The sequence below is a fragment of the Osmerus mordax genome, chromosome 6 (assembly GCF_038355195.1).
Source record: "Osmerus mordax isolate fOsmMor3 chromosome 6, fOsmMor3.pri, whole genome shotgun sequence".
Taxonomy (NCBI): Eukaryota; Metazoa; Chordata; class Actinopteri; order Osmeriformes; family Osmeridae; genus Osmerus; species Osmerus mordax.
The window spans coordinates 1,221,824-1,244,191 of NC_090055.1; the positions used below are offsets into that span (position 1 = coordinate 1,221,824).

At 50.8% G+C, this 22,368-nt stretch overlaps 3 protein-coding genes across 4 annotated transcripts in view; 1 reads left to right on the forward strand and 2 right to left on the reverse strand.

Annotated features, from left to right (window-relative positions):
• Positions 1–25: 25 nt before the first annotated feature.
• gba1 (glucosylceramidase beta 1) lies at positions 26–5,368 on the reverse strand. Of its 2 annotated transcripts, none has more exons than XM_067237136.1 (12): positions 5,222–5,368; positions 4,980–5,059; positions 4,664–4,855; positions 4,162–4,308; positions 3,932–4,065; positions 3,625–3,797; positions 2,772–2,861; positions 2,420–2,567; positions 1,655–1,879; positions 1,255–1,418; positions 1,019–1,135; positions 26–942 (listed from the first exon to the last, which is right to left on the reverse strand). In XM_067237136.1, exons 2-12 carry the CDS (start codon positions 5,053–5,055, stop codon positions 837–839), a joined length of 1,572 nt encoding a protein of 523 aa, XP_067093237.1. In that variant the 5' UTR covers positions 5,056–5,059; positions 5,222–5,368; the 3' UTR covers positions 26–836. The 2 variants fall into 2 exon arrangements, with proteins under 2 accessions (XP_067093237.1, XP_067093236.1); XM_067237135.1 differs by having other exon boundaries at positions 4,980–5,062.
• Positions 5,369–6,218: 850 nt separating this feature from the next.
• Positions 6,219–10,393, forward strand: polr3c (polymerase (RNA) III (DNA directed) polypeptide C). The gene is made up of 14 exons (XM_067237134.1): positions 6,219–6,331; positions 6,515–6,661; positions 6,805–7,069; positions 7,426–7,644; positions 7,829–7,905; positions 8,019–8,129; positions 8,279–8,452; positions 8,557–8,608; positions 9,035–9,095; positions 9,225–9,375; positions 9,449–9,550; positions 9,680–9,729; positions 9,830–9,979; positions 10,114–10,393. The coding sequence occupies exons 2-14, from the start codon at positions 6,515–6,517 to the stop codon at positions 10,190–10,192; spliced, it is 1,638 nt and encodes a 545-aa protein (XP_067093235.1). The 5' UTR covers positions 6,219–6,331; the 3' UTR covers positions 10,193–10,393.
• Positions 10,394–10,459: 66 nt separating this feature from the next.
• The window catches only part of itga10 (integrin, alpha 10), a 29,972-nt gene continuing 18,063 nt past the window's right edge, over positions 10,460–22,368 (reverse strand). The window contains exons 12-32 of the mRNA XM_067237129.1: positions 21,976–22,049; positions 20,353–20,497; positions 20,072–20,220; positions 19,692–19,835; positions 18,871–19,077; positions 18,279–18,409; positions 17,620–17,786; positions 16,551–16,693; positions 16,026–16,136; positions 15,587–15,672; positions 15,192–15,333; positions 14,948–15,040; positions 14,050–14,126; positions 13,820–13,909; positions 13,420–13,504; positions 13,058–13,171; positions 12,846–12,953; positions 12,217–12,330; positions 12,038–12,133; positions 11,009–11,122; positions 10,460–10,914 (exon numbers count right to left, since the gene is read on the reverse strand). Of these exons, the coding sequence (XP_067093230.1) occupies positions 10,858–10,914; positions 11,009–11,122; positions 12,038–12,133; positions 12,217–12,330; positions 12,846–12,953; positions 13,058–13,171; positions 13,420–13,504; positions 13,820–13,909; positions 14,050–14,126; positions 14,948–15,040; positions 15,192–15,333; positions 15,587–15,672; positions 16,026–16,136; positions 16,551–16,693; positions 17,620–17,786; positions 18,279–18,409; positions 18,871–19,077; positions 19,692–19,835; positions 20,072–20,220; positions 20,353–20,497; positions 21,976–22,049 (2,447 nt within the window). The 3' untranslated portion in view covers positions 10,460–10,857. The remainder of the gene's footprint in view (positions 10,915–11,008; positions 11,123–12,037; positions 12,134–12,216; positions 12,331–12,845; positions 12,954–13,057; positions 13,172–13,419; positions 13,505–13,819; positions 13,910–14,049; positions 14,127–14,947; positions 15,041–15,191; positions 15,334–15,586; positions 15,673–16,025; positions 16,137–16,550; positions 16,694–17,619; positions 17,787–18,278; positions 18,410–18,870; positions 19,078–19,691; positions 19,836–20,071; positions 20,221–20,352; positions 20,498–21,975; positions 22,050–22,368) is intronic.

Sequence of the window (22,368 nt, forward strand, 5' to 3'; positions counted from 1 at the left end):
AAAGTCACTCACCAAAAGTTCAGGGTGTTGTCAAAACACAATTTATTCAGGATTAAAACAGGAGGTCCCATTCATGCACTGTGCATCATTCATAAACTGGAATTCAAGCAAAAGTTTTGAAATGTGCAATGGAAAAGATCAGTTAAGGCATTTCGTAGGGGTGGGAATCTTTTGGTACCTCACGGTTTGATTCTTGGAGTCATGATTTGATAAATCGATTCACGAAAATCCCCCACCCCTAGTATTTCGAAAGCACGTTTCTGTTGCATTGTAATGTTTCTTGCATCACCACAGGCCAGAGAGAAACATCACAGCTTATTTCAACCTTCAAAGAGGTTGAGATCAGTGCAGATAATCACAGCAGTCAACTTGATTACAATCTTTGGCTGTAGTTCTTTAATCACACACACCGTTGTGTTGGATGGTAGAGAAGTTTGCCCGTGCGTACCATCATCCCTCAGTGTTCAGATCTACACTGTCATTTTAGTCGTGTCACACAAATACTGATAAGCGCTAATGTGTGGGACCTGTTAAGAAGGTCGTACGAGGTGGTTGGTTCATGCTGATTTAGTTGGACTATGACCTTGATTATACAGTTCCAGTAGCAGGCCTGTTCAGTGTGGAGTCCAGGTGTGAGTGTCAGTGTGTGTTCCAGGCCAGTGTGTGTGTCAGTGTGGAGTCCAGGTGTGTGTGTCAGTGTGTGTTCAAGGCCAGTGTGTGTGTCAGTGTGGAGTCCAGGTGTGTGTGTCAGTGTGTGTTCCAGGCCAGTGTGTGTGTGTCAGTGTGGAGTCCAGGTGTGTGTGTGTGTCAGTGTGGAGTCCAGGTGTGTGTGTGTGTCAGTGTGTGTTCCAGGCCAGTGTGAGCAGAGAGTGGGCAGGGGAGGAGGAGGAGATGAAGCCGACAGCAGGATGCCACACCTCAAACTTCACATCTGACGAGGATCTGCAAAACAAACACACACTCAGATGGATAAACATCAATTATCCCCATTCATAAAGAACTGCGCACCTCTTCCCACCTGTTCAGAATGGTGAGCACCACTGAACCATCGGGTCTGAGGAAGGCGGAGCTTTCCAGAGCTGTTTCCTGACTGGAGGACACGCCCACTCTCTGAGAACCCTCCAACAGGAACTTGCTGTCGGGACAGAGGACCGTGAATCGGGTTAAACTGAACAGAAACTTGAGAACAACTGGCGTCTCTCGACCTATCGACCACGGCCAGCTTGGTGTCCGGCCCAGACAAGCAGGTGGTACCTGAAGTGGGCCAGGCTGTAGAAGGTAGGCTGCTTGTAGAAGACATCTTGTTTGGGGTCCACTATGATGGGGCTGTCCACAAAGTTCTTGACCCAGTTGGGGCCCCCGCCAGGGTCCAGAGCCAGGTTCCAGTCGGTCCAACCCACAACCCCGTGGTTCAGGTCCTGCAGTGGCGGGGAGGCAGACGGGGGGGCAGGGAAGCAGACGGGGGGGCGGGGAGTTATGAGGCAGTGTGGCGTATCTCCTTTAACTAATCCTTCTAATCGTTAGAGAGAGTGAATGTCACATGCAAAATGAATGAAGGAAACGGACGAGGAATCAGGTTGCATTTGAGGGACGAAAATAAAGTAGGCGAGAGAGGAGAGAATGAACGCGTCAGTATGACCTTGTGACCTCTGACCTCTATGATGTCGTGGGCGTACTGCTCGGCCCTGTTCCAGCTGCCCAGCTTCACGCCCCGGTCAAGGGGGCTCCAGCCTGCGCACGCCTCCGTGCCAAACAGGTAGTACTCGGGGTACAGGTGGTGGGTGGTGCCCAGGCTGAGCTCCACTGGCACCAGGCCGTCCAGGTACCAGTGGACACCCACACCGTGGATGTAGCGCGCCGCACGCACGTCACTCAACACCTGCACAAAGCACACAGTGCATCTATCCACCACCTCTCTCCACTCCTCACATACACTCTCTCTCTCCATGTCTCTATGTCTCTCTATGTCTATGTCTCTCTCTATGTCTCTCTATGTCTATGTCTCTCTATGTCTATGTCTCTCTATGTCTATGTCTCTCTATGTCTATGTCTCTCTATGTCTATGTCTCTCTATGTCTATGTCTCTCTCTATGTCTCTCTATGTCTATGTCTCTCTATGTCTATGTCTCTCTCTATGTCTATGTCTCTCTCTATGTCTCTCTATGTCTCTCTCTCTCTATGTCTCTCTCTGTCTATGTCTCTTTCTCTCTCCATGTCTCTCTCTCCATGTCTCTATGTCTCTCTCTATATGTCTCTCTCTCTATGTCTCTCTCTCTATGTCTCTCTCTCTATGTCTCTCTCTCTCTATGTCTCTCTCTCTCTATGTCTCTCTCTCTATGTCTCTCTCTCTCTATGTCTCTCTCTCTCTATGTCTCTCTCTCTCTATGTCTCTCTCTCTCTATGTCTCTCTCTCTCTCACCACTTTGGCCCAGTGAGGCAGCAGCAGCCTGTTGTCGTCCAGGATGAGCAGGTGTGTTTTGGGGTATGGCGATGCGTGCAGGGCGGGGCCCAGGTCCAAGCCAACCCAGTCCCTCTGCTCCTCTGCTGTGAAGCCCATCGCCTGGAAACTGCAGCAGGACACACACTCCTCAAAGAAATATATTGGTATCTATCATTCACTTGAATCTATTATGATGTTAAATAACTGACATGCAGCTACGCTAGTGCCGCTGGTTGACATCGTATAACACCTCTAATCTATCTGTGAGGCTGGGGGGGTGAGGCTGGGGGGGTGAGGTGAGGCTGGGGGAGTGAGGTGAGGTGAGAGGAACCTGTAGTTGGTCATGAGTCCAGCAGAGGGTTCGTTCCCAGTGGTCACGGCCCAGAAGGTCAGGTTGTGTCTGGCGTACTCCTCCAGAAACCTGAGAGAGACATGATCAGTCTGTACAAGTCTGTGTTTAGGATGTTTAGAAGTGTGTTTACCTGATGTAATACTGAGCCCAGGTCTGTGTTTAGGATGTTTAGAAGTGTGTTTACCTGATGTAATACTGAGCCCAGGTCTGTGTTTAGGATGTTTAGAAGTGTGTTTACCTGATGTAATACTGAGCCCAGGTCTGTGTTTAGGATGTTTAGAAGTGTGTTTACCTGATGTAATACTGAGCCCAGGTCTGTGTTTAGGATGTTTAGAAGTGTGTTTACCTGATGTAATACTGAGCCCAGGTCTGTGTTTAGGGTGTTTAGAAGTGTGTTTACCTGATGTAATACTGAGCCCAGGTCTGTGTTTAGGATGTTTAGAAGTGTGTTTACCTGATGTAATACTGAGCCCAGGTCTGTGTTTAGGGTGTTTAGAAGTGTGTTTACCTGATGTAATACTGAGCCCAGGTCTGTGTTTAGGGTGTTTAGAAGTGTGTTTACCTGATGTAATACTGAGCCCAGGTCTGTGTTTAGGGTGTTTAGAAGTGTGTTTACCTGATGTAATACTGAGCCCAGGTCTGTGTTTAGGGTGTTTAGAAGTGTGTTTACCTGATGTAATACTGAGCCCAGGTCTGTGTTTAGGGTGTTTAGAAGTGTGTTTACCTGATGTAATACTGAGCCCAGGTCTGTGTTTAGGGTGTTTAGAAGTGTGTTTACCTGATGTAATACTGAGCCCAGGTCTGTGTTTAGGGTGTTTAGAAGTGTGTTTACCTGATGTAATACTGAGCCCAGGTCTTGTGTTCCTTCCCCCCAGGCTGGCCCTTCAGAGACCCTTTCCCTGTAAGTGCACCGTTGGTCTTCAGCCAGGCGGGGGCGCTCCAGGCGCTGGCCAGCAGAGACAGAGGGCGGGGGGACATGGCCTGGGCGCGTTGCAGCAGGGGGATCTGGGAGGGCGGGAGAGAGGGAACGAGATTTCATGGGAGAGGTGTGAGGGGTCCTGATGACATCTCCAACTGTGTTTTAAATCAATACGATGAGTGGAGGGAGGGGGAGAGAGAGAGAGAGAGAGATCTCATACCTTCATGTTGGTGTCCTCTGCAGCAAGGGTGAAGTTCTCCAGGCTGTAGTCTCCTGGCGTGTCTGCGTAGGTGTACAGACGGGTGGAGAAGTCACAGCTGGCCATGGGTACACGGACCACATTGTAGCCTACACCTGCAAGGGGAACACAGGCAGAGCCAGCTGTCATCTCAGGCCTGCAGAAACTGCTGTGCCTGGCATCTCCCCTGTCTCCTCCGTCTGAAGACTCACCCTCGGGGGAGAAGTACTGCCGCAGCAGCTGCTCCTGCCCTCCTGCAGAGAGAGCCAGGATGTTGATGGCTGCTGCGTCCGTCATGGAGCCACCGAACCCTCGGATCCGCTGGTATTTCTGGTAGGGAACGATAGTCAGCCTGAGAGCTGAGAGCATCCAGAGGAAGAACAGACACAGGGGCGTAAGCTGCAGTTTTCTACAAACAGACCACTGCAATGGTTGATATTAGTCAAACACGGTTTGTGTCTTTTCTCTTTCACAAATTTGGGGGAGGTTTTTTTTGTCTCCTCTGAGGGTTTAGGTTGGTTATGAGTGTTAAATTGTGGTGGACTGTGAAGCTCTTTTGTGACATTACACGCAAAAGAGCTACACATGTGACACCTGATTTGATTTGATCACTCTGGATTAAAAGCATCAGGTAAATAAATACATTAAAAAAAGTGGGTGCCACTGATTCTGTCGTCCTACTTTTGGTGTACCTGCTAGGGTCCAGTGCCTCACCTGTCCCAGAGCTGTTCGGGAGGACCCGCCCCTGACCCCTCTCCAGCCTGCTGCCCGCCTTACTGCTCAGGTAGGAGGCAAACTGACCCAACCCAGGCAAGCTGTCTGTCCCAACACTGTCACAGTGTGTGGAGTTACACTCACAAACCACGGAGCCATGGCCAAAGTCACGGGCCATGCACTCGTTGCTACCTAGAGAAAACATACACACAAACGCCATAGATTAAATGATAAAACTACTAGAATTCTAAGCTATCGTACAGAGTCTTAACTTTGCACAACTACAAGAGGAATGTATGGATGATAGCGACCTTACCATTGGAGAGTGTGGCTATTCCTGTGAGCAGGACTAAATGTAAGAGAACAGCTGCTGGTAATGGCAATGCCATCATCTATCTGCTGGGAGAGTGTAAGGTATCTCATGAGGCCTAATTATGTAGTTAATAAATGACCATCTTAGACAATGTTCGAAATCTGCAATACACTCAGTTAATATGGGCACAGGTGCTGCGTTCATTTCGCTGACACAGACTTTACGGGAGACACACAATCGGTTACCTCAGCACACAGCCACACAGCTTCGATGCTAAACATTTAAACAATTCGCCTTCCTCAAATTCCGGTCTTCGTCATGTCACTTCAGATTGTTATTTATAAAGTTCGATGCATATCCCAACGGACACTTTCTAGTGCAGTTTCCGGGTTTCCAGAAGTTGTGGATGTAGGACAGCGCGGTCATATGACTGAAGCTGGCTGCCTACGTCATGCAATGTGTCGCACCAACCGCCAGATGTCTCAATTTGTCAAGGAGCACTCGACATTTATTTTTCATAATTCATTTATTGAGTTTAAATAACTAATTTGTGTCTAAACTTACTAGTATAAACCATGGTGAATAAGTCTCAGATCACTTTTACGTATATTTTATCCAGACAGTCTGACCATTTTTAAAGCAATACAGTGATGCTGGTGATGTATGTTACTGTGATCATTATGTATAACAAGTTTTATCTAACACCAGTCCTTTACACTGAGAACACAGGGGGAACAGATTTCCCTGGAGAACTGAGGAAAGTTGTTCCCCCACTGTATAGTCTGGCCATTTATAAAGCAATACAGATTTACCTGTACATACCTCCTCTCTGTCCTCAGCTGACCGCTGCCACACATGACTAAATACATGTAAATAAGCTTTAAATGCCAGAACAAAATACTTTTATTGGCAAAGGAAGAATATAACTACATTATGTATACATACTGGTATATGCAACGAGACCACGTCACACGTGACCGAATCGTGAGAGTGAGTTTGCCTTCAGAATAAGCATTCGGATTGAAACACTTCTTAACATTCTTTTTTATATCAACGATGATTGCTTTTTTATAATTATTTGGCCTTTTAGTAATTTATTATATCGTTTTAGCGGCATTATTTGCATTTATTCAGAAATTAAGTTGACTTTTGATGGTGGTTTAATGAACAGTGTTTGTCTTGGGACTTTTATTTTGACTATTGAAATCAACCGGAAACCAGCTTTCAATGGGCTGGCTACATGTGAGGCTGACGGCTGTGTTTCCAAGCAGTGGTGAACCTAAATGTTGGGCTGTTACAAGTTTTAACATCTTCAGAGATACTACACAGACTTTGCGAATGCTCCATCTTATAAGGTTTGTGGGACGCATGGAATAGAACTGTATTAAGTTAACTGAGCTAGCTGTAGCTGAGCTATGTGTTGAGATCCACTATTTCGTGTGCTACGTATCTAATTTGCTAGCAGGTAAACTGTTGTGTATGTCTGACGCGTTTTCCGGCTGTTAAGTCTGGTGTATTTGTCTTCTCTGCTCGTGCAGATGACGGCTCAGGAAGTTCGTTTGTGCGGGCTGCTGCTGCAGGAGCACTTCGGTGAGGTGGTGGAGAAGGTGGGCACGAAGCTGCTTAGAGGCGGGACACAGAACCTACGGGCCATCGCTAATGAGACCGGCACCCCACTGGACCTGGTAACACACACACACTCTCTGTCTCTCTCCCCATCTCTCTGTCTCACGCACACATTTATAAACACTCCATGTTAAGAGTTAGTAGTCACAGGAGAGAGGACTGTAGCTACCCCTCCAGATGCAGCCTGTCTGTCTGTCTCAAGGTGAAGAAATCCCTGTGCGTGCTAATGCAGCACGGAGCCTGTGAGTTCAGCTGCGGCCGCAGAGGACCCGGCAGCCCGACGGAGTACCGCAGCGGCTGCGATCGTATCCTCAGGATCCTGCGGTACCCACGCTACATCTACACGGCCAAGACCCTCTACGGTGACACGGGAGAGCTGGTCATAGAGGAGGTTCTACAGAGGGGTCACATGACCATGAGCTCCACCGTCAGGACCGTGGCTGACCGCCTCACTCACAACATGGAGGGTCAGTTCGTTTCCAGGACTACGAACCTGTGTGTGTGTGTGTGACGAGTCAGAGATGGATAAGAGTTTGTGATTCTGGATCAGTGTCTCTCTATGACAGCCTTTCTCAACCGTGGTCCTCTGGGACCACCATGTCCTGAATTTTTTATTCGCTCCCCTACTCCAACACTCCTGACCTAAGGAATGGGTCATTACCAGGCTTCTTCTGCTGAGCTTGATAACAACCCATTCATTTGAACCAGATGTGTTGGAGCAGGTAAACATGTCGAACATGCAGGACTGGGGTCCCTGAGGACCAGGATTGGGAAAGGGGAAGCGTACGACATGTTTTCAGGTCTCTTCTTCTCTTCCCTGTAGAGGGTCGCAGTATGGAGTACGGGGAGGTGGTGAATGTCTTCTCTAAACTGGTGGAGACGCATTTCCTGCAGCGCTGCCCTCCAGTGACCAACACAAAAACTGCTGCCTCTGTTACCCCTGCGACCCCCGCCACGCCTGCCTCTGCCGCTGTTCCTGCTGCCTCCGCCTCACCAGAAAGCTTCCCTGACTGTTACAAACTGCCAGGCATCACAATTACAGGTAGCAACTTGATTACACGGTGACCCATCTCAGGCTGTTAGTGTTTGTTTATCACTGGTGCCCTGGAGAAACTCATCTCAGGCTGTTAGTGTTTGTTTATCACTGGTGCCCTGGAGAACCTCACCTCTGTGTGAATACTCTGTAGTGTTTTGGTTCCTCACGCACTGTGTTTTGTCTGGGTCAGGTTGTGGAAAGCGGCGTCGCTCCAGTGAAGACGGAGAGGACCAGAGGGCAGGGAAGAAGGCTAAGCTGGACCCAGAGGTGAGTGTCTCTGACCCCCCCGGAACACCATCCTCTAACGACCCTGAAGTACAACAGTGGCCTCGGTCTCTTCACTCTTTCTTGACTTGTGATCTTGTTTTCCGTTGCTCCAGTCGAAGACGTATGGCGATGAAGGGATCTACTGGCAGGTGAACTTTGAAAGGTTCCACCTTCATTTCAGAGACCAGGCCATCATCAGTGCTGTAGCCAGCAAGCTGGACCAGGTCAGTGTCACAGACAGACAGATACGTTAAATACCTGGAACTTGACTTGATGGCAGAAATACAGTATTTGGTCTTCTTTTGTCAACCCTTTACTTCCACCCCTGCCCCCTCCCCACCCCCACCCCTGCCCCCCCCTCCCCCTCCCACAGACCAGCAGTGAGATAGTGAGGACCATTCTGCGGATGAGCGAAGTCACGACCACGCCCAGCGCCGCCCACACACAGCCCCTCTCAGCCAATGAGATCTTCCGCACCCTCCCACCCAACTACAGCATCAGTCGTCCCATCCTGGACCAGTACCTGTCTCTGATGGTGGACGACCCTGTAAGCACACACCCACAGTCAACCTGCCTGCCAGTAGAGATCTAGAGAGATCCTTTTTCTCCTCTTCCTCACTGATTTTCCCACTAATCTTGTGATTTTCTCAGATGGAGTTTGTGGGAAGGTCAGGCGACAGTGGGGGAGGAATGTACGTCGTCAGTATCCTTTTACTTTGATGACTTGTGGCACACACGATCTACAGGCTATAGTACACACAGTCTATAGTACACACAGTCTATAGTACACACAGTCTATAGTACACACAGTCTATAGTACACACCGTCTCTGGAGGAGGGGATCCCTCACTGAATTGCTCCTCCCAAGGTTTCTTAAATTTTTTCTCCTGTAGTGAGTTTTTCTGGGAGTTTTTCCTTGTCTTCCTTGAGGGTTTAGGTTGGTTGAGGGGCAGTTCTATGGGCGTATGTGAAGCCCTCTGTGACATGCTTGCGTGTAAAAAGGGCTATACAAATACATTTTGATTTGACAGTACACATGGTCTGTACTACACACGCCCATGCAGTGTGGTACGGAGGAATCAAACCACAACACAGGAAAGGAGGTTATTTCTTGACCACAGTCTCTCAGATCTTCACAGAGCGCTGACGAACTTGGCGAGGGCCACATTGGAGTCTGTAGTTCAGGAGAGGTGAGGAAGAGGAGCAGGTGTATTTTACCTGCAGCTATTTGACCTTCGCCAGACTGGGTCTTTTGTTTAACTTGTGTGGTAGCTGATAGCAGTTAGTGTGTGATTTGACCATCTGATTCTGTTCCTTAGGTTTGGCTCCCGATCAGCACGGATATTCAGGCTGTTGCTAAGGAAACGCCACTTGGAACAGAAGCAGGTGGAAGATTTTGCCATGATCCCAGCAAAGGAGGCCAAAGACATGCTCTACACCCTACTGTCAGAGAATCTAGTCCAGCTACAGGTGACACACACACACACACACACACACACCCTCTGCACTTACCCTGCTCACTTCTTGATTTACTGTTCCTCAGGAAATCCCAAAGACCCCTGACCACGCCCCCTCTCGTACCTTCTACCTGTACACTGTGAACCAGCTGTCTGCCGCCAGGCTGCTACTGCAGCACTGCTACAAGGTACGCAGGGAGATGCTCTGCTCTGCTCCTCAGTGTGCAGGAGATATTTATAAGCACCTGGGATGAGGGAACTCATTTCTGTATTACGTGACGATAGAACCGCATGACCCTTGCTCCTGTTTCTCTCAGACCGTGGCCAATCTAATCGAGAGGCGCCTGTTCGAGACCAAGGAAAACAAGTAAGTGACCTCGGGTCTCCAGCTGTAGTCTGAGTGTAAGAGGTCCCACACATCCGAGAGCTCTGCGTGTTGATTGTCCGTGTGTGTGTGTGATTGACAGGCGTCTCCTGGAGAAGTCCCAGCGTATCGAGGCCATCCTGGCGTCCCTGCAGGCCAGCGGGGCGGAGCCAGAGCAGCTGACCGAGGTGGAGGAGATGATCACCTCCGCTGAGAGGCAGCAGCTCGAGGCCCTACGACACCACATCAACAAGTACTGCAGCCGTTACCGTGACAGCCAGCCACACCAGCCTGGGTCACAGGGTCTCTGTCCGGAGGTCTGTTCTCACTGGCTTCTGTCTTGTCTCTCTCTCCTGTCTCTCTCTCCTGTCTCTCTCCTCCCTTTAGGTTGGACTCAACAGAGAACCAGGTGGATGAGACTATCTTTCTACTAGAATCTTATATCAGCTCCACTGCAACTCGCTGAGGAACGCAGATGAGAGGAAGTGTGGCAGATTTGTGTCTCCCTGCTCTCTGGACCCAGTGTACACTACTTTAAGTATTTTGTCACAACCTTTATGTTCAGGAGTGTGTGCTTGGGTGAGTGTATTTTAGTTTATCAAATTGTATGTCAGAATTTTGAAGTAGCCTGGAAAATCTGGGTTGTAATAAAATATTTTGAAGTGTAGTTTGCTTGTTTTGTGCAATTTGAGCAATTCAAGGTTGATTTAATATAAAAACACAAAATCTGGCACAAAATATATATATATTTTTAATTTTGACAAATTCAAAACTGAAAGACAAGTGAGAAATAAATGGGTTGAAATGTAAAACCATGATCTTTTCTGGATATTAAATAGACGTAATGTGGTTTGATACACTTTGCATTTCTTTGAAATACACAAAAAGAAAATACTATTTACATGACCATTAGCCCCAACCCTAAAGGAGCAAGTGGATAGTGCATTTCCATTGGACTGGACCTGTGTAAGCAGTGTTCCCTGTGTCCAGGAGGGTGGTGATCTGTGCAGGCTTTAGTCCCGGCCCAGCACCACGGCTGAGGTACTACGTCTCTGTGCCTTGGGCTCCCGCTTCTATGGTTGTCACGGTGAGTATTTGCATCAGCCGTAGCCACGATTTCGGGGGCGGGGCTTAGTCCTCGTGCTTCTCATCCTCATCCCCTCTCTGTTTACGGGTGAAGAACCCGAGCTGGGGGAAGGAGGGACGAGGGGAGGGATGACTGTAAGAACCAGATGTTGACCGTTATCAGGCACTTATTAGACTTGAGCTGTCACACACGTACCTTCCATAGGATGAAAATGATGAGGGCCAATAAAAGCAGGCCTCCGATGATGCTACCAATCAGGATCCAGAGAGAGATAGGGATGGCCCGCCCCTTCAGCACCTCCAGAACAGTCTGGCCGATGAAGGGAGAGAAAGAGTTCAGGATTGCTTGACACTGTATCTACAGAATGACATCTGCTCTGAGAACTTTAGAGTACGCTGCAGTGTGTGTGTTGTGTGTTCAGAGTACGCTGCAGTGTCTGTCAGCCTGTGTGTGTGTGTGTTCAGAGTATGCTGCAGTGTCTCTCAGCCTGTGTGTGTGTGTGTGTTCAGAGTACGCTGCAGTGTCTGTCAGCTTGTGTGTGTGTTGTGTGTTCAGAGTACGCTGCAGTGTCTGTCAGCCTGTGTGTGTGTGTTGTGTGTTCAGAGTATGCTGCAGTGTCTCTCAGCCCGTGTGTGTGTGTTGTGTGTTCAGAGTACGCTGCAGTGTCTGTCAGCCTGTGTGTGTGTGTGTTGTGTGTTCAGAGTGCGCTGCAGTGTCTGTAAGCCTGTGTGTGTGTGTTGTGTGTTCAGAGTATGCTGCAGTGTCTCTCAGCCCGTGTGTGTGTGTTGTGTGTTCAGAGTGCGCTGCAGTGTCTCTCAGCCCGTGTGTGTGTGTTCAGAGTATGCTGCAGTGTCTCTCAGCCCGTGTGTGTGTGTTGTGTGTTCAGAGTACGCTGCAGTGTCTGTCAGCCTGTGTGTGTGTGTTGTGTGTTCAGAGTGCGCTGCAGTGTCTGTAAGCCTGTGTGTGTGTGTTGTGTGTTCAGAGTATGCTGCAGTGTCTCTCAGCCCGTGTGTGTGTGTTGTGTGTTCAGAGTGCGCTGCAGTGTCTCTCAGCCCGTGTGTGTGTGTTGTGTGTTCAGAGTATGCTGCAGTGTCTCTCAGCCCGTGTGTGTGTGTGGTGTGTTCAGAGTGCGCTGCAGTGTCTCTCAGCCTGTGTGTGTGGTGTGTGTTCAGAGTGCGCTGCAGTGTCTGTCAGCGTGTGTGTGTGTGTGGTGTGTTCTCTCACCTCCCTCCAGAGGGCGCTGCTGCCCAGAGTCACCAGGTTAGACTCCTTAGCAGCCAGGCGATATGCGCTCACTATCTTCACCGCCTTAAACTTAGCCTGGGGAAAGAAGCCATACGTCATGACGTGACACCATGGGGTAAGCTGTGTGTGTGTGTGTGTGTGTGTGAGTGTGGCCTCACCTGTCTGAAGAAGTGGTCATGCACTCTCCTGCTGATCCGGATCAGGGCTGTCTGACCCCGGAGGAGCTGCTGGACCTGACACACAACCTCGATACACCTCGACCTGCTGCAGTTCTACACACACACACACACACACAGGAAAGAAATTCTGGTTGCTTAGCTACTCACTCACATACCAAGTGTGTGTGTGTGTGGTCTCACCAGCATGTCGTTCTGCTGCATGTGTTCAGGGTGTGTGTGTGTGTGCTCTCACCAGCATGTCGTTCTGCTGCATGTGTTCAGGGTGTGTGTGTGTGTGGTCTCACCAGCATGTCGTTCTGCTGCATGTGTTCAGGGTGTGTGTGTGTGTGCTCTCACCAGCATGTCGTTCTGCTGCATGTGTTCAGGGTGTGTGTGTGTGTGCTCTCACCAGCATGTCGTTCTGCTGCATGTGTTCAGGGTGTGTGTGTGTGTGCTCTCACCAGCATGTCGTTCTGCTGCATGTGTTCAGTGTGTGTGTGTGTGTGTGTGCTCTCACCAGCATGTCGTTCTGCTGCATGTGTTCAGTGTGTGTGTGTGTGTGTGTGTGCTCTCACCAGCATGTCGTTCTGCTGCATGTGTTCAGTGTGTGTGTGTGTGTGTGCTCTCACCAGCATGTCGTTCTGCTGCATGTCTTCAGGATGGAGAAGTCGCACGTCTCTCTGTCTGGCCTTCAGCTGGGCCACATCTCCCTCCACACTGCAGTTCACCCCTGAGGACTAGCACAGCACCAGACGCATGATACACACACTCACACACACACACACACACTGAGCACGGCTCTCTCTCACACACACTTCCCAGAAGTGCTCGTCACACTCACGTTGTAGGAGAAGACGTCTGTGACGGTCATGAAGACTCGGTCTCCTGCCGCCACCGAGGGCAAGCTTAACCTCAGCTCCAGGTCCCTCACGGAGTAGCAGCCCAGGTTCTGCAGCTGAACACACACACACACATTAACACACTCTCGGAGTAGCAGCCCAGGTTCTGCAGCTGAACACACACACACACACATTAACACACTCTCGGAGTAGCAGCCCAGGTTCTGCAGCTGAACACACACACACACACATTAACACACTCTCGGAGTAACAGCCCAGGTTCTGCAGATGAACACGCACATTAACACAATCTGGTTTTATTTTTCAAAAGACTTGAAGTGTGTGTGTGTGTGTGTAACATTACCCGGAAGTGTGTTTGGAACTCAGGCCCGATAGCTTCTGACATCGTCCTGGTTGGGTGCACCTCGTAGCGGTTTAGATTAGAGTCACTACAGACAGAGAGACAGGCAGACAGAGACAGACAGGCAGACAGAGAGACAGGCAGACAGAGGCAGACAGAGACAGACAGGCAGACAGAGACAGACAGGCAGACAGAGAGACAGGCAGACAGAGAGACAGGCAGACAGAGAGACAGGCAGACAGAGAGACAGGCAGACAGAGAGACAGGCAGACAGAGAGACAGGCAGACAGAGAGACAGGCAAATAGTCATCATAAACACATTAAAACAATTTGAACTACATGTCTTGTGAGGGACTAGTTACAGAACAGCTCAGGATGGTGGATGTGGGGACTTTAGACCTACCTGCTGATAAAGAGGTCTGGTTCATACTGAACGATGGTCTGGAGCTGAACATAGTTGTCTCCTAGGGTGGCCTCTCTCTCTACGCTGTCACTACACACACACACACACACGTTAAGGGATAACCGCTGCTGTGTAGGAGCGAGTCAGGGTTTGTGTTCAGATAAACAGCCTGAGGTGATGGTGAGACGTCTTCCTCCAGACTAGACTGGAGACGGGACAACAGGCGTTACCTGGCAACAAGCAGCTTCATCTGTACTTTACTCAGCAGGGACGTGCAGCTGAACTCAAACTCCAACATGAAGTTCACCTGCACAGAGACGTGGGAGTTCAGACAGAGACGGGGGGAGTGTGTCTCCAGGTGATGGCAGGATGTGGAGCACCAAGGGAGGAGGACCAGGGGAAGAGGACCAGGGGGGAGGAGGACCAGGGGAGGAGGACCGGGGGGAAGAGGACCAGGGGGGAGGAGGACCGGGGGAAGAGGACCAGGGGGGAGGAGGACCGGGGGAAGAGGACCAGGGGGGAGGAGGACCGGGGGAAGAGGACCAGGGGGGAGGAGGACCAGGAGAGGAAGACCGGGGGGAGGAGAATCTGGGGGAGGAGGACCACGGGGGGTGGAGGACCGGGGGGAGGAGGACCTGGGGGAGGAGAGTCTGGGAGAGGAGGACCACGGGGGAGGAGGACCACGGGGGAGGAGGACCACGGGGGAGGAGGACCGGGGGGAGGAGAATCTGGGGGAGGAGGACCAGGGGGGAGGAGAATCTGGGGGAGGAGGACCAGGGGGAGGAGGACCAGGGGAGGAGAATCTGGGGGAGGAGGACCAGGGGGGAGGAGGACCAGGGGGAGGAGGACCGGGGGAGGAGGACCAGGGGGAGGAGGACCGGGGGAGGAGGACCGGGGGAGGAGAATCTGGGGGAGGAGGACCAGGGGGAGGAGGACCGGGGGAGGAGAACCGGGGGAGGAGAATCTGGGGGAGGAGGACCAGGGGAGGAGGACCGGGGGAGGAGAACCGGGGGAGGAGAATCTGGGGGAGGAGGACCAGGGGAGGAGGACCGGGGGAGGAGGACCGGGGGAGGAGAATCTGGGGGAGGAGGACCAGGGGAGGAGGACCGGGGGAGGAGGCGTGCACACCTTGGACTGGGAGCGGAATACAGGGTAGCTGACGTTGCAGGAGTGGCTGTTGGAGCTGAGAGCTGTACACTCAATCTTAAACTGGCTGTCCTCCTACAGACAGAGAGAGAGACAGAGGGAGACACAGTTGTTTTGGTAAGCCTGTGTGTGTGTGTTTGGATGTGTTGGTGTGTGTGTCTGGATGTGTTGGTGTGTGTGTGTGGATGTGTGTCTGGATGTGTGTGTGTGTTGGTGTGTGTGGTACCCGGATGCTGAGGCTGGAGAAGAGCAGGTTGCGTGAGTACTGCAGCGTGAGGCTGGTGTTGTAAGCATTCTCCAGACGGTTCTGCAGCTGGACCTCCACTGACAGCCGTCGCCGGGGGCTACGGATCACGTACGGCATTTGTCTGGAGAGAACAGAAATGTTCACACACTGGAGAGATCAGCGATGTTCACACACTGGCAACTCCCCCTCAACACACCGGGCTGAGGTGGCCATCTGGTCAGGCAGCAGTGTCAGAAAGGGTGAGGTGTTTGTTTATAACTTCTCTGTGTGTGTGTGTGTGTGAGAGAGAGAGGGAGGGAGGGAGAGAGAGACAGAGAGAGAGAGAGACAGAGACCAAGAGAGAGAGAGAGAGAGAGGCGGGTGTCTTCTTGTACCGTGTTCCAGAGATGTCCATATGAGCTTTCAGCACCAGGTCAGTCACACAAACGTCATCTTCACCACAGTCTTTAAAGAACGGGATCTGGAGGAGAGGTGGAGCGTGAGACAGACAGGCACACAGACAGGCACACAGACAGGCAGACAGACAGGCACACAGACAGGCAGACAGACAGACAGACAGACACACAGACAGACACACAGACAGACAGGCAGACAGACAGGCAGGCACACAGACAGGCAAACAGACAGACAGACAGGCAGGCACACAGACAGGCAGGCAGACAGACACACAGACAGACAGACACACAGGCAGACAGACAGACAGGCACACAGGCAGACAGACAGACACACAGACAGTCAGACAGACAGGCACACAGACAGACAGGCACACAGGCATACAGGCAGACAGACAGGCAGACAGACAGAGCTACTCACAGATTTTTTGACGGTGGTTGGCCAACCCTCATCCAACACAGGGCCGCTTTCTGTGTTGTTGATCTTGAACCGCAGGGAGAAGCTGATTGGACGGATGTAGTCTGCCGTGTCCTGTATGAGACAACGGTGGGTAGAGGTCAGAGGTCAACGGTGGGTATAGGTCAGAGGTCAACAGTGGGTAGAGGTCAGAGGTCAACAGTGGGTTGAGGTCAGAGGTCAATGGTGGGTTGAGGTCAGAGGTCAACGGTGGGTATAGGTCAGAGGTCAACAGTGGGTAGAGGTCAGAGGTCAACGGTGGGCAGAGGTCAACGGTGGGTAGAGGTCAGAGGTCAACGGTGGGTTGAGGTCAGAGGTCAACGGTGGGTTGAGGTCAGAGGTCAACGGTGGGTAGAGGTCAGAGGTCAGCGGTGGGTTGAGGTCAGAGGTCAACGGTGGGTAGAGGTCAGAGGTCAACGGTGGGTTGAGGTCAGAGGTGAGCCCTGCGATACAAACCTGGCTCTGGGAGTGTGTGTGTTTAAGACTCACATAGACATGGAAGGGCAGGGTGTAGCAGACACTTCTCCCTGTGTGAACTATGACCCCCAGCTGGGTCTGTCTCTGGGAGCTGTCGTCAAACAAGGCCCTCGCTGACAACTTCCTGTCATCCAGCATGGCCGACACCCACAGCTCTGTGGAGGGAAGGGGGGGGGGGGGGGGGGGGGGCGTTAGGTAATCATTCATGTCATCAATGAGCGTCTTTCCGTTAGTTATCACACCTCACACAGGTGATGAAAGGGTGAGGGAGAGAGGGCTTTGAAGAGGATGACAGGATGTAGAGAGAGAGGGTTTTGAAGAGGATGACAGGATCTAGAGAGTGTTTTGAAGAGGATGACAGGATCTAGAGAGGGAGGGTTTTGAAGAGGATGACAGGATCTAGAGAGAGAGGGTTTTGAAGAGGATGACAGGATCTAGAGAGGGTTTTGAAGAGGATGACAGGATCTAGAGAGGGTTTTGAAGAGGATGACAGGATCTAGAGAGTGTTTTGAAGAGGATGACAGGATCTAGAGAGTGTTTTGAAGAGGATGACAGGATCTAGAGAGGGTTTTGAAGAGGATGACAGGATCTAGAGAGAGAGTGTTTTGAAGAGGATGACAGGATGTAGAGAGGGAGGGTTTTGAAGAGGATGACAGGATGTAGAGAGAGAGGGTTTTGAAGAGGATGACAGGATGTAGAGAGTGTTTTGAAAAGGATGACAGGATGTAGAGAGTGTTTTGAAGAGGATGACAGGATGTAGAGAGTGTTTTGAAGAGGATGACAGGATGTAGAGAGGGTTTTGAAGAGGATGACAGGATGTAGAGAGTGTTTTGAAGAGGATGACAGGATGTAGAGAGGGTTTTGAAGAGGATGACAGGATGTAGAGAGTGTTTTGAAGAGGATGACAGGATGTAGAGAGGGTTTTGAAGAGGATGACAGGATCTAGAGAGGGTTTTGAAGAGGATGACAGGATCTAGAGAGGGTTTTGAAGAGGATGACAGGATGTAGAGAGTGTTTTGAAGAGGATGACAGGATGTAGAGAGTGTTTTGAAGAGGATGACAGGATGTAAGAGCGTTTCACCGAAGCTGTTTCTGTGTGTTCCCGGGGTGCGGGAGAGCGCCAGGAAGCAGGCGGTGGCGTTGAGGCAGGCGGAGTCCCGGGCGCCGCGCTCACACGTCTTCTGGATCACGTTGATGGAGTGTGGCTGGAAGGACAGGCTCACGTTCACCTGCACGATGCTGCGGGAGCTGGTGCCAGGAGGGAGAGAGGGCACGCAAAGAGGATCATTCACGCCGCGCGATTACATGGCAAGTCAATGCTAACACGCTAATTTGCGCGAATGTTTCGGATGGTTGTAAAACGTTTTGAAACAGGACAAAAACAGTTTGGAAAGCTCTGAGGAAAATAAACAATTCTGAAAAATACAGTTGCAAAAAGGTTGTAAAACTTTTTAAATCCCCCAAAAAGTTTAGAAAGCTCAACAAAAAAAGATATATATACTGTAAAAAAAATTACTTACAAATTTCGGAAAAGTTTTTTACGATCGAAATTAAGTTTCAAAAGTCTGACTAATTTGGCACTTTTTTTTCTTGATGTTTTTTGCAGAAAATTTTTCTGAGTTATAAATTTGAAAGACATTTTTAAAAACCTATTTTTTAAAACTTTTGTTTCATTGTTATCATATATAACAGTCTTCTTCACTTCCCCCCCCCCCCCCCCCCCCCCTCTCAGACGTGTACCTGAGCAGCACGGCGCTGCCCTGCGCCCCCACAGACAGGTCCAGTAGCTTATCTCCATCAAGGTCCAGACGGGCGCTCAGGCTGCGGCCGAAATAACGCAGAGAGGGAGAAAGGGACAAGCCAGCAATACGCTGAGGAGGGACAGAGAGACAGGGAGGGGGAGGGAGGGGGGGAGGGGGGGAGGGGGAGGAGGGCGGGGGGAGAGAGTAAATGGGAGTCAGATGGCTGAGCGGTGAGGAAGTCGGGCTAGTAATCTGAAGGTTGCCAGTTCGATTCCCCGCCGTGCCAAAATGACGTTGTGTCCTTGGGCAAGGCACTTCACCCTACTTGCTTCGGGGGGAATGTCCCTGTACTTACTGTAAGTCGCTCTGGATAAGAGCGTCTGCTAAATGACTAAATGTAAATGTAAATGAGAGAGAGACAGGAGAGAGAGGAAAAAAGAGAGTATTCAAGTCATCCATCCATCAGGCTGTATAAACTCTTCCACTGCAGACCAAATCTAACTTTGGGTACAAACAAAGGAACTTAAACCTGATCTATGTCCAAATGTCTAGAATCTGGTTCTTGTGGCGAGGCTTTGATGACAGTCTACCTGTGTGTAGGTGGGGGTGATGTAGATGCCCTGCCCGTGGTACACGTATATCGCCCCCGTGTGGTCGTCCTCCAGAGGTGCGCCCACCAGCAGGTCAGTGAAGCCGTCCTGGTTGAGGTCGTGGGCGGCGGCCAGGGCATAGCCAAACCTGGCGTCCTGGACTCTGACCTCTGCCTGGAGAGTGCCGTTAGGAACAAACTCCTCCCCCTGAGAGAGGGAGGGGGGAGGGGGGGAACAGGGGGGAGAGAACAAGAGCAGAGAGGGTGGAAGGAGGATGAATATTCAGGATGTAATGTGTCCTTGGTTGTGTTGTGTGTTGTGCTGGAGTGTGTTGTGTGTTGTGTTGTGCTGGGGTGTGTTGTGTTGTGCTGGTGTGTGTTGTGTGTTGTGTTGTGCTGGTGTGTGTTGTGTTGTGCTGGCGTGTGTTGTGTTGTGCTGGCGTGTGTTGTGTTGTGCTGGCGTGTGTTGTGTGTTGTGTTGTGCTGGTGTGTGTTGTGTTGTGCTGGCGTGTGTTGTGTTGTGCTGGCGTGTGTTGTGTTGTGCTGGCGTGTGTTGTGTGTTGTGTTGTGCTGGTGTGTGTTGTGTTGTGCTGGCGTGTGTTGTGTTGTGCTGGCGTGTGTTGTGTTGTGCTGGCGTTTTTGTGTTGTGCTGGCATGAGTTGTGCTGGCGTGTGTTGTGTTGTGCTGGCGTGTGATGTGTGTTGTGTTGTGCTGGCGTGTGTTGTGCTGGCGTGTGTTGTGTTGTGCTGGCGTGTGATGTGTTGTGTGTTGTGTTGTGCTGGCATGTGTTGTGTGTGTTGTGTTGTGCTGGCGTGTGCGTACTGCATTCAGAGTGTACATGTAGACTCTGCCGGCCTCTCTGCTCCTCGCTCCCAGGAACATGGGCGCTGCCACCAGCAGCACATCTGTGATACCATCCTGGTCCACGTCCACCCCACACACCTCACTGCCAAAATAGGACCCTATCTGCACATACACACACACATACACACACACACACATGCACACATGCATTACTGTGTTTGTACGGGGTGACTGGTATAAAGCCATCTCAGGTCACCAATCTGAAACATTTCGGTTCCCAACCAGTATGTGGTGACCTTGATCTGATTTCTCCAGTTGTTCTAGAATCTAGAGGATCCAGGTAGGAGCAGCACCTGTGTGCTGTAGGGAGGTCCCTGTGTGGGACAGGAGAGGCGTACCTGCTCTCCGTTCAGCGCCTGCGTGATGTCCACATCCCCACTGTCACTGAGCTCAAACAGGATGACCTTCCCCTTGTGTTTGAACCTGGGCGCTCCTGCCACATACAGCCTCCTCCAGTCCCCCACTATCACCGAGGAGACCGTGTAGCCTACACACACACACACACACACACACACACACGTACAGTTCACACAAAATATCCATGCGACAGGATTTATCTCTGTAAAACCCAGTAACAGCACCTGAAGCGTTGGCCAGGCTGAGGGGCAGGGGCACGTACCGAGGTAGGCAGCGTGGTTTTTGAGCTCCAGGGGGAACTCGGACTCGAAGGCCTCTCTGGGGGGCATGATGCTCCCGGCCGCACTCTCCTTCAGCACCCCCCCGTCCCAGTCGTACGCTCCCACCATCCCAAACAGGATCCCGTCCTGAACACGGCCAGGGACACAGAGGAGGGGGGCTGGGTGACTCAGCCAACAGCACAGATAGGATATTGTTAAAAGGCACAGGCAGACAGACACACACACACACACACACACACACACACACAGATAGACACACACACAGACACACAGATAGACACACACACAGACACACAGATAGACACACACACAGACACACAGATAGACACACACACAGACACACAGATAGACACACACACAGACACACAGATAGACACACACACAGACAGAAGGACAAGACACACACACAGACACACAGATAGACACACACACAGATAGACACACACACAGACACACAGATAGACACACACACAGACACACAGATAGACACACACACACACACAGACAGAAGGACAAGACACACACACAGACACACACACAGACAGAAGGACAAGACACACACACAGACACACAGATAGACACACACACAGACAGAAGGACAAGACACACACACAGACACACAGATAGACACACACACAGATAGACACACACACAGACACACAGATAGACACACACACAGACACACAGATAGACACACACACAGACACACAGATAGACACACACACACACACAGACAGAAGGACAAGACACACACACAGACACACACACAGACAGAAGGACAAGACACACACACAGACACACAGATAGACACACACACAGACAGAAGGACAAGACACACACACAGACACACAGATAGACACACACACAGATAGACACACACACAGACACACAGATAGACACACACACAGACACACAGATAGACACACACACAGACACACAGATAGACACACACACACACAGACAGAAGGACAAGACACACACACAGACACACAGATAGACACACACACAGACAGAAGGACAAGACACACACACAGACACACAGATAGACACACACACAGATAGACACACACACAGACACACAGATAGACACACACACAGACACACAGATAGACACACACACAGACACACAGATAGACACACACACAGACACACAGATAGACACACACACAGACACACAGATAGACACACACACACAGACAGAAGGACAAGACACACACACAGACACACAGATAGACACACACACAGACAGAAGGACAAGACACACACACAGACACACAGATAGACACACACACAGATAGACACACACACAGATAGACACACACACAGACACACAGATAGACACACACACAGACACACAGATAGACACACACACAGACAGAAGGACAAGACACACACACAGACACACAGATAGACACACACACAGATAGACACACACACAGACACACAGATAGACACACACACAGACACACAGATAGACACACACACAGACACACAGATAGACACACACACAGACACACAGATAGACACACACACAGACACACAGATAGACACACACACACACAGACAGAAGGACAAGACACACACCCCCCGTAGGTGGGACTCACGTCCAGAGTGTGTGTGGAGAAGCCGATCTGAGACATCTCCATGGTGAAGGCACTCTGGTTGTAGCCCAGGGTCCCTGTGAAGGCACCACACATGAAGTGCATGCAGGTGCAGGACAGGAGGAAGGCACCACACATGAAGTGCATGCAGGTGCAGGACAGGAGGAAGGCACCACACATGAAGTGCATGCAGGTGCAGGACAGGAGGAAGGCACCACACATGAAGTGCATGCAGGTGCAGGACAGGAGGAAGGCACCACACATGAAGTGCATGCAGGTGCAGGACAGGAGGAAGGCACCACACATGAAGTGTGTGTGGAGTTCACCACAGACAACACATGACAGTCCACCTCACTCGTTTGTCATTACTTGGATCTGTAACTCCAGTACACACAC